This window comes from Sceloporus occidentalis, unplaced genomic scaffold, assembly GCF_023333645.1.
Source record: "Sceloporus occidentalis isolate IW3139 unplaced genomic scaffold, rSceOcc1.0.p SCAF_491, whole genome shotgun sequence".
In the NCBI taxonomy this organism is placed as follows: domain Eukaryota; kingdom Metazoa; phylum Chordata; class Lepidosauria; order Squamata; family Phrynosomatidae; genus Sceloporus; species Sceloporus occidentalis.
The window spans coordinates 58,299-78,918 of record NW_028317471.1 but is presented as its reverse complement, the minus strand read 5'-3'; the positions used below and the strand labels follow the sequence as shown (position 1 = coordinate 78,918).

The 20,620-nt window shown below is 40.1% G+C and overlaps 1 protein-coding gene across 1 annotated transcript; it reads left to right on the top strand.

Annotated features, from left to right (window-relative positions):
- The first annotated feature begins 240 nt into the window (after positions 1 to 240).
- LOC149271568 (C2 calcium-dependent domain-containing protein 4C-like) lies at positions 241 to 1,467 on the top strand. The gene has a single exon (XM_089507321.1). The coding sequence runs from the start codon at positions 241 to 243 to the stop codon at positions 1,465 to 1,467; it is 1,227 nt and encodes a 408-aa protein (XP_089363447.1).
- The last annotated feature ends 19,153 nt before the right edge of the window (positions 1,468 to 20,620 follow it).

Genomic DNA, 20,620 nt, shown 5'->3' with positions numbered 1-20,620 from the left:
ATGACCTTTTATTTGGGAAACAAAATGCAAAGTAGTATGAGCTGCTATTGCTACGGAATACAGAGCATACCATAGTAAAACAAGCTTAACACAGATAACAGTGGTACATTACAAATTGCTTCTTCATATAAATACCAAATACATTGTCATATAGGACATTTTATACATTTTTTGGCATAACACTTATCCTTTTTTCCTTTTGCAGAATAATCTTTGGTTGCAAATTGTGCGTTGCACTAAATGTGGTTTTTAGAAAAGCTTAAAGTGCCAGATACAGTCGCATCAACGTCCGATTCAACAATGAGGACCATCCTTGCTGATAGGAATCAACGTCCTCTGACCTGCCCAAATGTTCTAACCCCTGACAGAATCCCTGAATTCTGTATCCCTCCTAGGTTTCCAACCCAACGAGGAATGAGAATGAAACCTCTTCATATGTCTGTCCCTGACTTATGTGGAGCATCCCTTGATATGGAAGTACTTAATCTTCCAGACACACATATCATCCAAGTGGACAGTGCAGAAGAGCTTCCTGAGGAAGAGAGTACCAACGCTGATCCACAGGCACAGGCAGCTCTCTCTCTTCCCCATCTTCCCAAAGCACAGACTTCCTATGGGTTCTGCACATTGCTGGAAAGCCCCAACACTAGAAGGAAAGAGTCACTTTTCCATAATGATCCGGACACTCTACCCATCCTTTTGCCCAGATCTCGTTCCAGTACCACCTCCTGCCATAGGGCAACTTCTTATAGCACCTTTTCTACGCTCCGACTGCGGCCACTAAGCCGATCTGGCACCTTGGACAGCGACACATCATCTTCCACAGACTCTTCACCTTTTAGTTCTCCTCTTCTCCACAGGTCTCTTCCACGTGGCAGCTCCTTATTCAAAGCTATAAGCCAAGACAAACTGTTCTCCATGGCTTTCAAGGGAAAGCGAAAGGAAAAAAATGGTCTTTCCAGAAATAATTCACTCTCTGCAGATGAGGGGAGCTCCACAGACAGCAGTCCAAACATCAACCGTAGAGTTTCTGATGGTATAATGGATTCCATGTTTCCAATGGACCTTCTTTATTCTAGAGATAGGTTCTTGTCAGATAACTCAGTGCTTCTGGACAATGGAGGTTCGCTGCGTTTATCAGCAGAATATTGTCCTGCGGCTCAGAGGCTCCGTGTTCGTCTTATCAGCGCTGAAGGACTTTATAGCCTCTCTACTGACCCAAAAACAATTAACTGCTTTGTATCGCTTTCCATGACTCCTGGGAAACATCAGAAGCAGCGGAGTACAGTCATAAGGAGGAGCCGGAACCCCATTTTTAATGAGGACTTTTTCTTTGAGAACTTGTCTGAAGCTCAGTTACGCTGCTACTGTCTAAAGTTTAAAGCCGTCAATAAAATGAGTGGGATGAAGAGAGACTGTGTTTTGGGGCAGAGTGAGCTTCCCCTGCTGAGCATCCTGTCTCTTTGAAGAGAAAACAAACATTAAAAGGTCACCAGAAGCACTTTTATCGAACCAGAACAATCTGTGAATATTATGTACCTGTAGCTATTGTAAGCAAACTTAAGACACATATACATTAATTTTCCAAATTATGAGGAGTGGGTTAGGGCAAATTGTTTTCTAGCTGTTCCAGAGTACAAGTGGAAAGACAGATCAGTATTTAGTCCTTTACAGGTTAACCTGTAGAACTCTATCATTTGAATTATAGTCCATTAGAGTCCTAAAGATAAGCCATCACTGATGTAGACCAATGCAGTCTGTTTAGAAACCCTGTACAACTGTGAGTTATAATATGAATTAGAATGACTGAATGGGACAGGGACAAGCTGACATCACAGGCTATTTTTTCTTGTGATCTCCAGCTGCTTTCATGTCGCCTAATCAAAAATTAAAACTGCAAGCTCTTTTGATAAAACATTGCTGCCTGTACCTTTATACACAACTGCACTTAATGTTAGCACTATAATTATCCTTTGTATTAGTAAATATGTCTATTTATTTATATATATAAATATATTATGAAATTTTTTATTTTTATTAATAAATATTGGTGAACAAAGTTTTTATGAGCAAAGTATACCTTTCTTAAAGAAACTAAATATCTAAATGTGGTTAATAATGTCTATAATGAAGCCAGCCTGAGTAATCCGTTTTGGTGAAATAACAGGTAATCTTTACATTTCCTGGTCTGACAGCTTACTCTTCCCTTCTATGAGTTCTGTGTCCACATAGGACTAGAATGGTACTTTAAACCTATAACCCATGTTACTATCTTTAAGTCTCCTGTAAGTGTCATATAAGTGTCATAAGATCACTTCTGTATTGGACTGACCCTCTATCCCTTCAGCATGTCCTTGTCATTTGATCACATTGTTTCTATGTATCTTTATGCATATTGTTTCTATGGATCTTTAAAACCCCAGGCATGACACTTCCAAGTGACAATACTTATTTGGCATACTTTATAGAATGGAAAGGGTTAATGAAGGTCCAAGTACCACTATTCATGGCAACAACCATAAATCCACATCAGTTCCTATGTAGTAGATTTATAAGCAGAAGGTAAATATTGACCGAAGCGAAGCAAGGCAGATATTTTCCTTCCTAATAATAAACTCCTGTCTGATATATTACGCATTGGTGATTTGTGTTCACGAGCAGAACACAAGGACACTATCTGTAAAGTGATATTCACCCACGGAATACCAAGAGATAAACTGAGGTTCATCAACCCTAGGGTGTCCAGCTGGCTCCTGTAACTGTGACACATATACAAAATGCATCATTTAGGGCTCTCTCATATTAGCAGCCCTGCAATATACACTTTCCATGAGTGTCCCTGGCACTCTAGCTACTTTGGATGACAGCATGCTACTGAGCATGCAGCATTAGAAACATCACTCCTAATACTGTCCAAAGACCAAAACCTTACCAGAAATAATTCCTTATTCCAACAAACATTTGCTTCACTCATAATTTAGTCAATGACACTTAATTGTCATGTGACAAGCACTGACAGGGTGCTGCATAGAAACTGAAAAAAATCTTCAGAAGACATAATTAAATTACTGACCTACTAAGGTTTATTTACTAAAGAAGTTTTACCTGGACATGGTTCAAAGACACATAAGAGAAGGCGTTGTTACATAATACAGGACAAAGGCAGTGTGTAACCGAAATTGCATTCTTCCTGTATAAAGGAATATCAATGGACCACCTTGTGTCACTTACATACTATGTCTCCCAAAGACGGAGGGAACATTCACTATGAACTGCTTATACTGGAAAATAATACAGTTAAACATTACTTTTCATTTTACCAATTACAATGCAGTGTCCGACAAGTACAGTCCGACCTTCTGTAGTATTAGACAGATGCTAAGACAGGCAATATACACTCACTGGCCACTTTATTAGGTACACCAGTTCAAATGCTTGTTAACACCAATAGCTAATCAGCCAATCACATAGCAGCAACTCAATGCATTTGCATTTGTTAACGTGGTCAAGACAACTTGCTGAAGTTCAAACCGAACATCAGAATGGGGAAGAAAGGGAATTTAAGCAATTTTGAGCGTGGCATGGTTGTTGGTGTCAGGCGGGCTGGTATCAGAAGCCAGGATTTTCACTCGCAACCATCTCTAGGGTTTACAGAGAATGGTGCGAAAAAGAGAAAATATCCAGTGAGCGGCAGTTGTGTGGATGAAAATGCCTTGTTGATGTCAGAGGAGAATGGGTAGACTGGTTCGAGATGACAGAAAGGCAGCAGTAACTCAAATACTCTGGGTAGCGGGTAGACCTCTGTGAATGCCCCACTTTTAAAATAGAATTGAACCTGGTGAGGGATATACACAGTTTTGAATTAAAACAAGCTGCACAATACTGAATCCAGCCACACTATACTGCTTATACTCTGCAAAACAGGCCTTAAAGGTTACAGTGTCTATATTGAGACAGCTTTAAAAATCCTCTGAAGAAGCCCCTTAAAGGCAAAACGTGTCAGGTCACTGGCATTTGTGCATTTGTTTTGCAAATTGTATATTATCATTGTTTTTTTACATGTTCAATTATGTATTTTAAATATTGATGCAATAAGCATCTATTAAATATGTTTTTATGGTCTGTAACCTGTTTCTTTGTTTTGGAGCTAGTGCATACACTAGAATTTCTAGATTTTGTATATCCTTCTTTTTGGTATTTCTGGAACACTACCAACTGGTAGTATTGCAGCAGTTGCTCTATTATTATTATTATTTTTTCCCTCCTGATTCTTTCTTTGTTTTATTTTTTATGTTTTATTTTTTATTTACTTGACTTATATTAAGGCACAGACCAATACGCTGTTGAATAGTAACTCAAATAACCACTCGTTACAACCAAGGTATGCAGAATACCCTCTCTGAAGGCACAACATGTCAAACCTTGGGCAACCTTTGCACAGGCTCACCAGAATTGGACAATGGAAGACTGGAAGTCTGAGTCTCGATTCCAGCTGGGACATTCAGATGGCAGGGTCAGACTTTGGAGTAAACAACATGAAAGCACATCCATCCTGTCTTGTGTCAACAATTCAGGCTGCTGGTGGTGTAATGGTGTAGGGGAAATTTTCTTGGCACACTTTGGGCCCATTAGTACCAATTGAATGTTTCCAGCACCTTGTAGAATTTAGTAGATACAAAAATACCCAAAGTGAGGAAGATAGACAGATCTATAAAATTAGGCAGAAAGAGGCAAAGAAAGTTATAAGAACTGCCAAATCACATGCAGAAGAGCGAATTGCCCTCTCAGTAAAAAATGGAGATAAAACATTTTTTAGATATATAAATGAGAAAAGGAAAGTTAAACAAGGATTAGTTAGACTAAAAACAAAAGGAATATATGTAGAAGAGGATAAAGGTTTAGCTGACTGCCTCAATAAATATTTCTGTTCAGTTTTTACAGATGAAAATTATGGAATGGGACCTCAGTTGGGAAAAAAGACTGAATTATTTGAAATATGTGAGTTTATCGAGGCGGAGGTTCTACTTCAGTTGTCTAAGGTAAAGACAAATAGTCGATGGGGCCTGATGGGATACACCCCAAGTTATTAAAAGAGCTTGGGGTGTACTAGCAAAACCGTTAACTGATATATTTAACGAATCATTGGTAATGGGAGTTGTCCCTGGGGATTGGAAAGTAGCGAATGTTGTGCCCATTCACAAAAAAGGCAGTATGGAGGAGTCGGGCAACTACAGGCCAGTTAGTCTTACATCTGTAGTGGGGAAATTAATGGAAACAATGTTAAAGGAAAGAATTGTTGAACATCTGAAGTCACATGGGTTTCAAGATCAAAAACAACATGGGTTTTCCTCAGGAAGATCTTGCCAAACAAATCTTATTGATTTCTTTGATTGGGTGACTAAAGTAATTGATGAAGGTGGTGCAGTAGACATTGTGTATCTGGATTTCAGTAAGGCCTTTGACACTGTGCCACATAGAAGACTTATAAATAAACTTTAGATCCCAATGTTGTTGAATGGATTAAGGAGTGGCTGAGTGGGTTGTAGTCAATGGCGTATATTCAGAACAAGGTCTTGTTACCAGTGGGATACCTCGGGGATCTGTACTTGGACCCATTCTCTTTAATATTTTTATTAGTGATATTGCAGATGGTCTTGAGGGAAAGGTATGTTTATTTGCTGACGACACAAAAATTTGCAACAGGGTTGATGTTCCTGGAGGAAGAAGCAAAATGGCAAACGATCTAGGAAAACTGGAAAAATGGTCAGAGCTGTGGCAATTGGCATTTAATGTGGATAAATGCAAAGTAATGCACCTGGGGCATAAAAACCCAAGGGCAGAGTATAGAATATTTGGTACTGTCCTAACCTCAACGTGTGAGGAAAGGGATTTAGGGGTAATTATTTCTGAGGATTTAAAGGTAGGCAGGCAATGCAATAGAGCAGCAGGTAATGCTAGCAGAATGCTGGGTTGTATATCGAGAGGTATTAGCAGTAGAAAGAGGGAAGAGCTAATGCCGTTGTACAGATCACTGGTGAGACCTCACTTGGAGTATTGTGTACAGTACTGGAGACCATATCTCCAGAAGGATATAGAAATGTTGGAGAACGTGCAGAGAAGGGCTACTAAAATGGTTTATGGATTACAAGATAAACCCTACCAGGACAGGTTAAAGAATCTTAACCTATATAGCCTGGAAAAAAGACGGGACAGGGGGGATATGATAGAAACATTTAAATACTTAAAGGGAATCAACAAGGTAAAGGAAGAGAGTTTATTTAAAAGGAGAAATACTACCACAACAAGAGGACACAACCATAAACTAGAGGGGCAAAGGTTTAATGGTAACAAAAGAAAATATTACTTTACGGAAAGGGTAGTGGACACATGGAATAACCTCCCAGCAGAAGTGGTAGATGTTAATACAGTAAAGTCATTTAAGCAAGCATGGGATAGGCATAAGGCCAAGCTAGATATAGGATAAGGGCAAGTACTAAAGGAAAGTACTCCGAGGTTGGGCAGACTGGATGGGCCTACTGGTTCTTATCTGCCGTCACTTTCTATGTTTCTATGTTTGTAGAAACTATGCCATAAAGAATGAAGGCAAAAGGGGGTCCAACCCGGTACTAGCAAGATGTACCTAATAAAGTGGCCAGTGAGTGCACATCTAGCAATTATAAAACAGTACAACATTAATAAAACTAGAAAGAGGTGGCACTGCACATACAAGAGTGTCATTCACAAGTTGTGCTTGTCACCAGGTAGACAGCCACATGTTTCTGTGTCCTTGATTGATTTGAGTGTATAATGTTATCATCTTCCGTTTATTTGTATCAAAGTCTGAATGGATATGATTATTTATGTGTCCTTGAGGACTAAAATCCTGCCAGAGTTGAATGTTTATAAACATTAATAGCTAAAATATCTTCAGCCCTTGCCACCCCTCAGTAAATTCACCCTTAAGTGTGATGGTGTGATTGTTTTGTCATAAGTGTCCAGTCTGTGTTTCCTTGTGTCAGTTTGCCTATGATTATATGATTGTGTCATTTCTTTGCCTCCATATATCAGTCTGTCTGTAGTCATTTTTGTGTGTCAGTGTGTTTATCTAATCATCAATGAGTATAATTATGTCTAGAAAAAAAGACTGAGGGTCTGGAGTTTATGACCGTGTTACTGCGTATCTGCGAGTCTGCACGTATTTATATTTTCATTTAACAAGAACAGTGAGTACAATGCTTTACAAATGGAACAGAACAACACAAGAGTCTGTGAAGATATACTTGGAGATACATATAATGTGGCAGAAACCTTAGGAATAAAGTCTTGAGAGTCCAGAAAACACACAACATAGGTGTGATGGCATGACACAACTTCACACAAGGCCGATGTTTTGTAGGCAACTTGTGATGTCACACACAACATCATCCCTGCCCCATAATCCAATGTGCAGTACCTCATTCTGTACATAATAAGCTTTCAGATGACAGCAGACAACTGGGACTGTCCAGACAAATGTTGGACTGTTGGTAGCTATGACATTCATTATGAAGAATTTCACATCACTAACTTAAATATTAATATAGTAATTATTCAGCTCAGCCCTTCTTGAAAGGGACCCTTCTTAACACATACCTATTGCAGTGAGATGAAGCTTTTCTTCGCATGGCAACTTACCTAAAACTTTTATTTTTCATGAATAAACTCCATTATATTCATCCATTATAGACTTCTAAATAGCCTGTTCTCAAATGGATAATACAGTTTCCTGCAATGTCTTTAACCACTTTTCTTCCACATTATTATCATTTGTTCTGTGGTTAGCCTGGCATCGTTCTCTGGCTGGCCTAAACTCAACAATAGTTGTGTCTGATGAATCAGTAAAATAATAGCCCAAATCTAGTGACGCCAACACAGGGTGGAGAGATACCTTTTCTCTCTACATTGTTTGTTCTTCATGATCCTCACGTACAATATTTAATTAAGAGCTGCAATAAAAGACTTAGCTAAAATAATTTACTCAGAAGAGATGGAAGATGACACAGCCCTAGCAATATCCAAAACCCACAAGGAAGGGTGGGTTGGGGTATCGTACACAGTTTGAGGAAAGGGGAGATGAACTGATGCAGTTAGAGAGCATCTGGTTAAAATTATAGTTAACTAGAAAAAAAAAAGAGTTAGTAAGAAAGTATCTCCTATATTAACAGAATGATAGAAGCAGCAGTTATGTTAACCATTTACATTTCATTTCAGTTCTTTCCATACAGTATTGAGATTGTTTGCAGAACCAACATTCCCTCTGCTTACTACCTTAACTACACGGATGACCAAACCACGGTATCAAGTACAATACACTATTGCTGTGTGGATGGTTGACTTTTCCATGACTCCCATCCATAACTATAGCATCAGATTGAAATGTCAGTGTTTGGCATCTGAATGTTACAGTAAGCTTTATTGCTAGGTATACTGCACCCTGTTATCAGCCCTTTTTATCAGAAGGCAACCAAACAAAAGTCTGTAAATACAAACCTGCTACTTCTCAGTCTCTTTTCTCACCCACACGCTGGTTCCTCCTTCAACAAGGTCATCCTTACTCTTGTATATTGGAGAAAATGTGTATAAACAAACAGAAAAGAAAAAATAGAAACATCTACAGGAATCGTAATAATATTGGTAAAGGGCTTTGGAAATTTGGTCTGATATAGAAGCAGAGGATTCTGGTCCTGGAACTCATTGTTTGTGTTTCCACTTGGAGAAGTCTCCTAGTTGGGAAATGTCCTGAGACCAGCCAATACAAGCCTTTTTTTTGCTATGCTATCTTACTATGATAAGATTAGTGGAGACTGTTTATGGTAACGGACGTTTCTCCAAACAGAAAATTGTATTTGTAGTAAGAGAACATTGCATATAATACACGTGAATTCTTGTTACGTTCATGCCTGTTGAAGACCAGGAGTTCTAAACCATGGAACCTATGAAGTGAAGTATGAAACAAACCTTATGTCCTTGTTCTTAAGCTATAACATAAACATTCAGTTATGTCAAGACTGTGAGGGCATATTGGCATCCTACTAGCTGAATTGCTTATATTTGGTAGACTACATTGTCCACCAAAATATATACCGGTACTTATACTTAGAATGGTATATATACTTAGAATGGTGTTTAAACATTACTTGCTGTACTGCACAGAGACTTCTTTCCTTATTCATGCTTTAAGAACCAGTCTGTTACACTAGCGGACTTATGCTGAACCAGTAATGAAGAAAGAAGGTACAATGCACAGGAAACAGCCTTCATCTACAAAGGCCATATCCCCCAGGAGTTTCTAGGTTTGTTGCAGGCCTTTTACTATGTTGCCAAATAGCAGTAGTTCTCACATAAATAATCCAAAACCGGAATTATAAAGCAAGCCAAAACCTGGAATACTGACAAAGGAAGCCTGGTCAGACAAGGGAATTAGGACAGCAAACATTACACATAGCCAAGAACTACTAGCTCACGAAAGGTCACAGCATCACACACGCAAAAAAAACCCCACAGCATCCCACTGGCACAGTTATAGATGTGAAAGGACCTGATCATGTGTCTAGAGCCCTTGTGGTTCCACAGAAACCTGTGAAGCCACTTCTGATCAGCTCATACTAATGTAACTGGGGGTCAATGGGGGTGTATTGGTAGTTCTAATTGACGGATTTAGTAATGCTTACAAGAACTCTTATTGCCATGGCATATGCTGGCACCAGGATGGCTGCACATGCACAGGTAGCATGTATTAATACTGTCCCAGTACCTTTTCCACAGGTGACGCCATTATAAAGTTATAAGTTACCTCACATTTTTATATGTGGCCCCTGTGTAGCTGACCATAACATGATTCCTGGAAACGCTAATGGAAGCACCTCTAAGGTTACCAGTTTTACACTATGCCCTATGGGACAGATGGGAAACTCCAAAAAAATATGCTAAACTTTTATTGATGTGTTTAGAGAATATCTGAATGTGAAAAAAAAATTATGCTATACTTGGTACTTTACTTTGTGCATGTGCTGTAATAATGCCCTCAGTACAATTTCACTCACAATCAAGTATTACTCAGATAACAGCACTAGCCTGAGCTGTTTTTTTCCTTCTAGAATATTGGGTGATTTCCAGATCTTGGCTTTCACTCCACGTGTACATTCCTTGCAATGCTGTGATACTGGAGAATTAACCTTGTTAAAGAGACATTTGATTATTATTATTTTTTTCCTTTCATGACCTATAATTATTTTTTCCCTTTCATTTCACATCAAGAAAATGTTACTTTTGACTTGGAACAGTTTGGTTAAGATTTTGGGGAAATATTATTATCATACCTGGGAACTTCTGGGCTCCGGCTACCTGGAGCTTCCCTTGCGGGACGCGGCCAGCACTGCACACTGCGAAAAAATGGACGGGGAGGATTCGGGTCTTGACCCAGAGAACCGGGGAAGCAGTGCTCACCCGGCAATCTCCGGTTCAAACCCGGAGAGTTCCCAGTTATGATTATTATGCATTTTATTTACAGAGCACCAGCAGATTAATATGGAAGAATAAAAATTAACAATATACAAAATTGCCAATAACATTACAATACATACTGGTATAGAAGGCAAAAAGGGTCTTGATCTTTGGGGCTTACAGTCTTGTTGGTGGTTCAGGGACTAGGACAGAAGGCGAGGGACTACTTAAATGAGGATGATTTGACTACAGTATGGTTAGACTTGTATATGTTTTTATGTTCTTCTTCTTATTATTATTAATTTATTAATAACATATTCTGCAGTGGTGAACTGTTCAGATGATTAAACATCCAGTCAGTTGCTTGTGATATACACTAAACTGTAATGACCCATGTGAAATCAAGTTAGGACCAACTCATTCCAGTCAATTGGGGCCTTATTTTTTAACAGTCCTTGAAGAGTATGAAATGAACTTAATAAAAGCAGGATGCTTGCTTGAACCTTACCGTTAAAGTACGTTAGTCATACGTTATGAGTGCTTTTCCTTCAAGGCACATAACCCAGTGGACTGCATCTTTATTTGGCTAGGAGCCCATTAGTATTGTTAGCAAACAAATCTGTGACCTTCTCTTGCATACAGGATCACAGCCAATCTGGGTATATAAAGGTCATGGTAAACACGGTGTGGAAAATTAAAATAATTCCTGTGTTTAACCTAGATGTAGCTGCCCTACTTGGATACAGTTTTTTGTAGGTTAGGTTGCTTAATGGGGGCCTAGTATCTGCTAATCATTTCCACCTTGTGTTTCCTCATGTCGGGAAGCGTTGCACTTTAAAAAAGGAACAGAAAGGCAACAAAGAGCACCTTTATGATAATGCTTACTTTCCAAGTGTATTATTTGCTTTCAGTCTATAAATATGTATAAATACATCAACATACGTATGCAGAACTGCCTTTGCTATTGGGCAAAAGGAAAAGCTACCTAAAGATCTAGCATTATAGTGATATCAAAGTTTTTAACATTTCACTGAGTAATCCATGAGTGCATTTATTATCACGTTATTTCCATGTCTTCATAAAACATAATAACAAATATATGTTATAAATATGTTGATGTAAGCTTGGAAGCAGGGCCCTATTTTCCTAGTGTATTGGTTTGTCTCTCTGCATTCTAGTTTTGTCATACCCCTTGAATATACTGTATGTGTTGTATGCGCCAGGTAAATTGTTGGGGCTATAAAAATAAGATAACAATAATAATCTTATAATATATTTATAATGTGTAACAAAAATAACTGCGATCTTAGCAAAAGGCATCCAGTGGCACAGTATCTCATCTCCACACAAATAAAAGGAATGTCATAGTGGGAATTGTCGGTCACGTTGAGTGGGACTTAAAGCCAAGGTTCAAATATAGTGCACTTGCTGTGCTATGACTAGATGCCGTCTTGCTTAGTGTTTCGACGCGCATAGAAAATGTTCCATTAGATAGCGTGCAGGACTGTGAAGGCCTGGGTAGCAAATGTTTGCAAGTACGTTGTGAGGAAGTTGATGTGGCCATGTTAATGGGTTAATTTGGTGTTGTAACTTAAGTGGGGCAACCATATGGTAGCAGGAAGACTTTGAGGATGAGAGATGTTTTTTTTTTTAAATAGTTGGCACGTCTTTTTGATGTACTGATGCTACAAAAGTACCAAACGTATTATATCCTTACAAAAAATGTATTCAGTGGAGAGATGACATGGTAAGCCTATTTAAAGGTAGGTTATACTAGTACACCACTCTCATTGGTCTATAAGGGAAATTAGTTAAATGTTGCTCTCTACTCCTCCTTTAATCAGCTCTCTAGTCTTATCCTCTGTTCTCTGCAGAGTGTTTAAAAAAATGGGCAATTAGTTCTAATGGTACATTATCCCTGTAAATACATATATATATATATATATATATATATATATATATATATATATATATATTTACCTTTATTCAGGGCTTAACATTGCAGAGGTATGCTAATAATAACATCTCAAAATTAAACAATGGTGCTTTCTCTGTTGAAGGTACAGGAGTCATCTAGTTTGTGCCAGATGGGTGCTGAGCGTTCCAAAGACTTCTTCCATATTTACCTGGGGTTCCACCCTTTAATACCAGCATGACTCATTTATATGTATTGTTAAGACAGTGGATAATTTTAGAATGTGTCAAATAGCAATCTCTCCACCAACAGCATCTTCACTGCTATTTGTGTTTGTTGCTATGTGTACAAATGTGGGTAAGGAGTGATGGCATAAAGCTACGCACAAAAACACAATTTTTAACATTTCCTTCCTGGAAATGGAACACATTGGCTACAAATGGCCCTGTACCAGCTTCTCAAGGACCTGGCACACACTCCAAAACCCTGCGTGACAGCTCTAGTTTAAAATTTGCTCACCTATTACCATGTTGTCACAGTGATGTGCTTTACAGAACAGACACCCTGGAATTCTCCCAAATAGCCAAGATGACGCAGGCACTCTCCAAAGGATCAAGTACAATTGTAGGGAATAGTTTTCTCTTGTTTATAACTCCACAGTCCTCTTAATAGACCTCTTGAAGTTGTCAATATTGGGAAAGATTCACAAAACACTAAGTTGCACATAAATTATGTCTTAGCGAGGGCTACAGTGAGTGTTCACAAGGCAACCTCCCAATGGAGGTCTTGATATTAATTGTGAGAATGTTTTACTCGGCAAGTGATACCAACTTTTAGAAGAACAACCTGCAAGTCCCTCTTTGATGATATTATGTAATTCAACTTGCAGGTAACTTCTAGTTATTATTATTATTATCTTTTATTTATATAGGGCCAATAGTTTACGCAGCACTTAATACAATACATAAATTCAAGGGGTATGACAAGAATTGACAGACTAAGACAAACCGATACATTAGGTGGATAGAGCCCTGCTGGCAAGCTTACAATCTTGAGAAGTTGAACAGCCTTGCTTAAATTCAAGCATTATATACTGCTATATGTAAACAGTTCATGGTATGTGCCGCTATGTCTGCTTTCAGTTCCACATAGAACAGCAGATATCTGTACACAAGAGAAACATTATCAGCTATAATTAACATCACCACAGGCAAATCTTGACATGGGGGTAGAGGGGGAAGTGGCCCAGTGCGCCACCTCAGCTCATAGTTTCTGAATCATATAACCTGTACAGTATACAAGAGAGGGAAGTCCTTGGGATGTCAAGTTACCATTAAATGAGTGTTGTGACACCGTAAGCTCCAGCTAGATGATTTGTGCATGCACAGGTGCTGTACAAGTCATGTATGTGGGTCCCTGGGTGCCACGCTTGAAATGTATAATGGAAATCAAGAACGGAGCAGAACCGGGGTCTGGTAGTATGGAGAGTGAATGCTGGTATCCACAAAAAGAGGTCAGGATGCCAAAGGTCAGAACCAGGAAACAGGATGTCAGAAGCCAAATTGACACACAGGAGCAAAACTGAGGAACAAGTCGGGTAAATAAACAAAGGTCTGGAGCATCTAAACCAAATCGCTAGGCGGGAACAAGGTCACAGGAATCACCGGATCAATCTGGATGAGCAGGAATCAATCATGAAGTAACACCAACCAAAAGTGACGTGAAAATGAAAGCCCAGTGTACAGGTAAAGGTGCTGGACATTTAAATCACCTGAAGTGTCACAACTGGGGACACGGTTGAGTGGAGAGGAAGTTCCCCTGTGCTCCCAGGCCAAGGAAAGGCACAAAAGATGATCCATGAGCCTAGTGTGGCTTTACCAACCTGCAGGGGCATCGCTAGGGGTTACTGTTGCTGAAGCTGTGAATTCAACTTCAAAGCCCCAAATGGAGACTCTGGGGCTAAAGCATACTTTAGTAGATCTCCCTCTAACCATCCCCAAACTACTGCCGAGCACCAGCGGCATATGGGGGGATCGGTCAACCCTGAGTGTCACTCACTTCCAGTCCAAAATTGTTCAGAAAGGGACAGTCCAGGTCGGAGCAGCCCGTTATGAACAATTTTGGACTGGCACAGGAAGGCAGGAACAGAGTGTGGTCACGTAACCCGAGGTAATGTGATCCTGAGGCTAAAAGCTGTGGGAGCAGCGAATAAAATCTACTGTTGAGCTGTGGGAGTGAGTGAGGGAAGGAGGGAAAGGTGGGAAAATGTAGTGTGAGCATGTATGCATGCATGTATGTTTGTATATGAGCATGGATGTGTGTGACCACGGATGTGTATGCACATTAGGTGTGTAAGCATGCATGTGTAAATAGTTGTGCGTGGCTATGTATGTGTAAATGTGTGTGACCATGGATGTGTATAAGTGCATGTTATTGAGTATGTGTGCATGTGTGTTGGCATGATTGTGTCTGTGCAAATGTGAGAGTGTGTTTAAAAATGGATGCCACTGTTTATGTAAGTTGCTGGAGGAGAGGCAAGGGAAAGATGGAGGAAAAATTATAAATATAATAATGAATAAGCGAAGGGATAGAGAAATATGGGGACAAAGGTGTAGAGAGATTGATGGAAATTAACTTTTGTTAATTTAGAAATGTTTTGCAAATATTTGTGTGTGTGTGTGTGTATATATATATATATGTGCAGTGTTCGCAGTGACCACTCCCAAAGCAGACTCCACTGCTATCCAATCTGCTGTAGGCTCTAGACCTGTATCTTTTTGGGGACCTAGCAATACCCCTGCCTGCCAGGACCCATATGTGCTGTTTGGAGGAGATTTCCAGAGCCTGGCTTAGCTGGGTCTGACAGGGAAGCCAGTCAATAGTTGGGCTGGTCATTCTGGGCTAGCAAAGTGTAGCCAGAGAGGGCTCCAGTTGGGAGCTAGACTTTTATGTTAGGATTTGTTAGGATATATGTTGTGACACTTCATCAGAATACTGCTGTTCCTATGTGCTATTGCCCTAGAGGACCATTGTTCCAGACTGTGTAACCTTGAGATGTTGCCCATTCACCTTGAGAACCTGGTTTAAATACTCATTGTCAAACTAGGGTTGCAACCAGGACAGTATTTTACTGGCACAGCCGGTGATCAACTCTTTGAAGCTGGTCCTGGCCTCAGTAAAATAGGCAATACAAAAGCCAGAATTTTTGTGTGCAGTAGGGACTCTCTCATTTTCTGGGCCAAGATGGGTCAAGCAGGCTTGAACAAGCTGTAATTAGCATTTCTGGCAGCATTCCCAGAAAATGTGGTTAAGGTTCAAAGTGGGTCCAAGAAATCTAACAGGTGCTGCTTATTAAGTATTAGCAAATACAGCAAAGACTTTATTACATTTAATAAAAGTACAAATCTCAGGGGTATTGTGGACCTCAAGCTTCAGCCGCAAATGCCAATTTAAGAATTCAGTGCCTGTAAGAATTTACCTCTGCAGACAACAAAGTGTCCTAATTTAGTACAGCTTCTACACCTCACTACACCACCTCCCCTTTCAACTTTATTTTTTTCTCTGCAGAAAGACATTATCTCACATACTGACCCCACTCCCCTCTCCTTACTCCTTTCCTGACGGCATGGTCTCTGCTTCTGAGATCAGACAAGACCAGAAAATGGCTGGAGAAAGTAAGTAAGCAAGTGGGGGGTAGATACAAGACAGGGTGAGAGTGCAGGGGGCACAGACAGGACTGAGGGACAGAGAGAAAGAGAGGGATTTAAAAATACATTTTAAAACCTTCCCAGTTTCCCAATGCTCAAAAAACAAATGAGCCAAAAGCGAACGTAAAATTAGTCCGAAATGATTGTGGGCCCTGTGCACACTTCCAATATATAATATATAATGGTGTGTAATCTCATCAGTTCCATGTCCCTGAATGGCAGAAATAAAATGTGGTCGCCCTAGCCATCACTGGAAAAAGGCATCGCTAGTCTCTATGCCTCTATGATGTCTGTGCCCCCAAACAGCTCTTCTGCTCCATATTTGCACCCAAACAGCTTGTCTGAGCCATGTTTCCCAGGAAAAAGGTGAGTATGGCTGGTGCTGCTGAGTGTCTGTGTGGGGGGGTCATCTGGATAGGGGGAATAAGACCATTTTGTTTTGTAAGGGGCCCCAAAACTACTGATGGTGGCCCTGTGGAGTGGCAAGCTGGCAGAATATGTGAACGTGGCAGCCCTATGTCAAACCTGCACAGTTCTGATGTGTGCCTCTCCCACTTTGGACATGGGAGGCCTCTTTCCCATACTTTTGTCTACATATATAGCACTCTGCACAGCATTTCCTACTATACTGCAACAATACGGTATGTTGTATAATTGGAGCAAGCTCTGTGTAAATGTACACAGTTGTTTAGTATGTTCACACAGAAAAAGTGTGCACAATCAAAGCTAAACCTTCCCTCAGATGACTGAACATAACAGTCTCTGCACAGTGACCTCATCGTGTATTATCTGGAATAAACAAATCAGGCTTTACATAACTCTCTTGGGTCTGAAGGGTACTATGCCCCATCCCTGAGGCACAAGCAGCAATTAATCAGCTAACGAACATTTACTCTGTAAAAATTAACAGTGTACACATGTTTAAAAGTATATATTTAATTCACATTACTGGTAATTTATTGATTAATGATTTGTGATATATTATTGTAATGCTCCTCTGACACCACTTTGTCAAATGTTTATTGAAAAACATTAAATTAGCCCAGATTCAGTTTCAATATCCTACATTATTTCTTCTGACCCAATTATGTTGTATTTTTTCTTTTAATTAACAGTGGTTATATCGTCAGATTTTCAGGCAACAATGATAGTAATTGGGTCAGAGCTCACATGAAAGCCAGAATTATTTTTAAATTGACCTGATTATATAGTAACTTTGTAAAGGCTGGGAACATTTGTTATTAAGCTCATTTTTCTCATTAAAATTAGGTCATGTAATCCTGGATCTGTTATGCCCCATTCGCATGTACCATACGTCTGTACACAGTGGGTACACATGAGCCCCAGCGAAACTCAATTGGCGATCCAGCTTAAAACCAAGATGGTGGGTACAACACCTATCTTCCCCGCACTGGGAGAGACAGTAGAAGGACAAACACACAGGAGGTATGGAAGTGTTCCACATTGCAGCTACACTCTGGCTGCCATCAGGGAGACGTGGCTTCAAACAGCCTTCACACATAGCTCTGCTATGGGAACTCTCTGGGTTTCGTCTGGAGACGTAGGAGAAGCTGTGGTTCTCCGGGTCGACACTCAAATCCTCCGGGTCGTGAGAGCGAGATCATGACATGCCCCATCCCCTGCCCATTTCCCCCTTAAATAGGGGTGTTTCCTGTGATGCCAGTGGGAGCACCCACTGACCTCAGTGGGAAGTCCTGGCCGCATCCCGCAAGGGGGCTCTGAGTAGTCAGACCTTAAAAGTTCCCCAAGTATGCCATGGAGATGCCATAGCAAAGCTACAACTAATTAAGTAGATCTTCTCCACGTGACGATTAACTCCCCTATAAATAGCCACTCCGTATCTCCCTCGTTGCTTAGTTATTTGTAAGGTCGACCTTTAGTGTATCATATTGTGCCTGAAATTCCTAATCTCCTGTGATTATTTACCTTGTGTTTGACCTCTACCATGTTACCTCAATCAAGAACCTAGGCCACCAGCCTTGACCTCTGCTAGTCTTGACTAAGCTTTTGCATCCACCACTTGTACTGCCCTTTTGGCTTTATTGCCCTTGTGCACCCATTCACTGTCACTTTAGCTGTCTCCCACTCTCTTCTATATCAGTGGTTATTAAATGTTTTAAGTGTGAGGAACACTTTAGACAGGCTTTGGACACACAGTAGCACTTCACTATACTGCTACGAGTAATTACACAAGTGTATGAATACAGATTATACAGAGTTTCGTTTTAACATAGAATGTAATGTACTGTTAAAATACCGTATTTGCTCGATTATAAGACGATGATTTTTTCAGAGCAAATGCTCTGAAAAATACCCCTCGTCTTGTAATCGGGGTCGTCTTCTAATCAGACCTCAAATGAGGTCTGACTATTAGACTAAGATCCAGATCCCCCGCATCGCTGCACGGGACCTGGATCCTCCTGTATGGTAACCTCAGCTGCTGCCGGCGTCTATCACCGAGCGCCGGCGAAAGTGCCGGCAGCAGCCGAGGTTGCATACGTACCTTCCTGCTCCCGGGATAGCCCGCCCACTGCGGGGAAGCAGAGCCGGTTGGGGAGATTGCTGCAGGACCGGGACCCGGCGGCACTGTGCCGTCCCAAAGCAGATCCGGTAGACCTCTTCAATTTTCTGGAGGAGGCGGGGCCTAGCGGGGTCACACAGCGTCATGCTGAAATCCCGTGAGAGCTGCAGCAAGCGCCTGCTGAGGCATCGCGGTGAGTGAAGTGCCTGAGTATATTAGTGTCTGGGTAGGTAGGTAAGTGTCAGAGTGGGTAGGTAAGTGTAAGTGTCTGGGTGGGTATATTAGTGTCTGGGTATGTAAGTGTCCCCCTATATGCCACTCTGTCCCATGATATGCCTTTTAACCCCCTATATGCCAGAGTGGCATATAGGGGGTTAAAAGGCATAACATGGGGCAGAGTGGCATATAGGAGGCTATAAGGCATGCCTGGGGGCAGATGAGCATAACTGGGGGCAGGTTGGTAAATAAAAGGAAACTAAAAACAAAAAAAAAATAGATATGAATTATTATTTACTAGTAAAACATTTTTCCTATAGGGTCGTCTTATAATCAGACTTTTTCTTTTTTTCCTAAATTAATATTCAGACTTTGGGGGGTCGTCTTATAATCAGGGTCATCTTATAATCGAGCAAATACGGTAAGTTGACTTTGCCTTACCATGTTGTCAGTTAGGATTATATTTACTGGGCAATGCAATAACTGTGCACATTATCCATATTCAGGTGTAGATTCTGGTCTTTGCACAGACAGAAAAAACTAAGAAAATAACAAATTAAATGTTTTCTCATTATATTAAATATATATATGTATATATAGTTGATGAATATACGGTACGTTGTTTTCTTCCCACCATACTGTCATAGTTGTTTCTACAGAGGATATTAGACAGTTTGATTTGCTACATAAATGTATTTTTTTTAAATGTGCAGCAGTTTGTGGATAACTACTGCATTGTGGTTTAAATGAGAGGCATTGTAGTAGGATAAGAAGGAGGTATCCCCAGTTCCATATTACCAGCCTCAGGACAACAACAGGAGTAAAGGATGCTTTATAGACACATGTATCAATGTCACAGAGAAGTGTGGACGTGACATTTTACATGATCTTACTTATTACAGATTTTAACTGTTTAAAGCTCTCCTTTAAAGCCTAGCCAGTAAGATGCCTGCTAGGGAAAAAAATGAAGAACAGTTTGGCATAATGAAACTGGAATGGGTTTTGTGACAAGCACCAAAGTTAATTAAGTGTATGGATGACTTTTTAGATGACAGGCAATCCAAATTGTGTTTGTTTACTCTGAAAAAATGAGGTGTCAATGTTAGTATGATATTACTACATCACAGAACAGGTTAAAGGAGATGACATCAAATTACATAATACTTGTTCTAATATTTTGTTTTATTTGTTCCTAACACATCGAAAGCCATAGTGAAGCAATACACAACACTTCGCAACAGTAAATGGTGTATAGTGCTGTGGTCTTCACACACTACCCACTGGTATATAGAAAGTAAAACAAGCAAAATAAGAGATCATGCGCCATAAGATACAATGGAAAAAACTCTGTATGACACTCTGTGCAAAAAAGCAATAGAAATCCTTATATATGATAGTCTTCTGTCTTTCATCATAATACAGTTGTCATACATAAATAATACAACATATACAGTATAGTCTGACACCGCATCTCGCATGCCCACTCCCTGTTGCACGGCACATTTAAAACCATAGTTGAACTAAATGTCATGCATGTATTTTAGTTAGTTTATTTTTTTATGTAAACTGATATATTACACTAGATCTATATCGATCAGTGTTACTCTGATCGATACCTGCCCCTACTACTCATAAGTAATGCTCAGTGTAGGAATTAGAACCCTGATGTGGAGGTAGGATGGTGACATGACAGTTATGATGAAGATGAGAACAGGATTGATGGGAGCTGGAGGGGATGTCAACAGGGACATGCCTGGA

Coding starts and splice junctions, on each gene's coding strand:
- LOC149271568 (XM_089507321.1), top strand. CDS start 241: ATGTGGTTTTTAGAAAAGCTTAAAGTGCCAGATACAGTCGCATCAACG.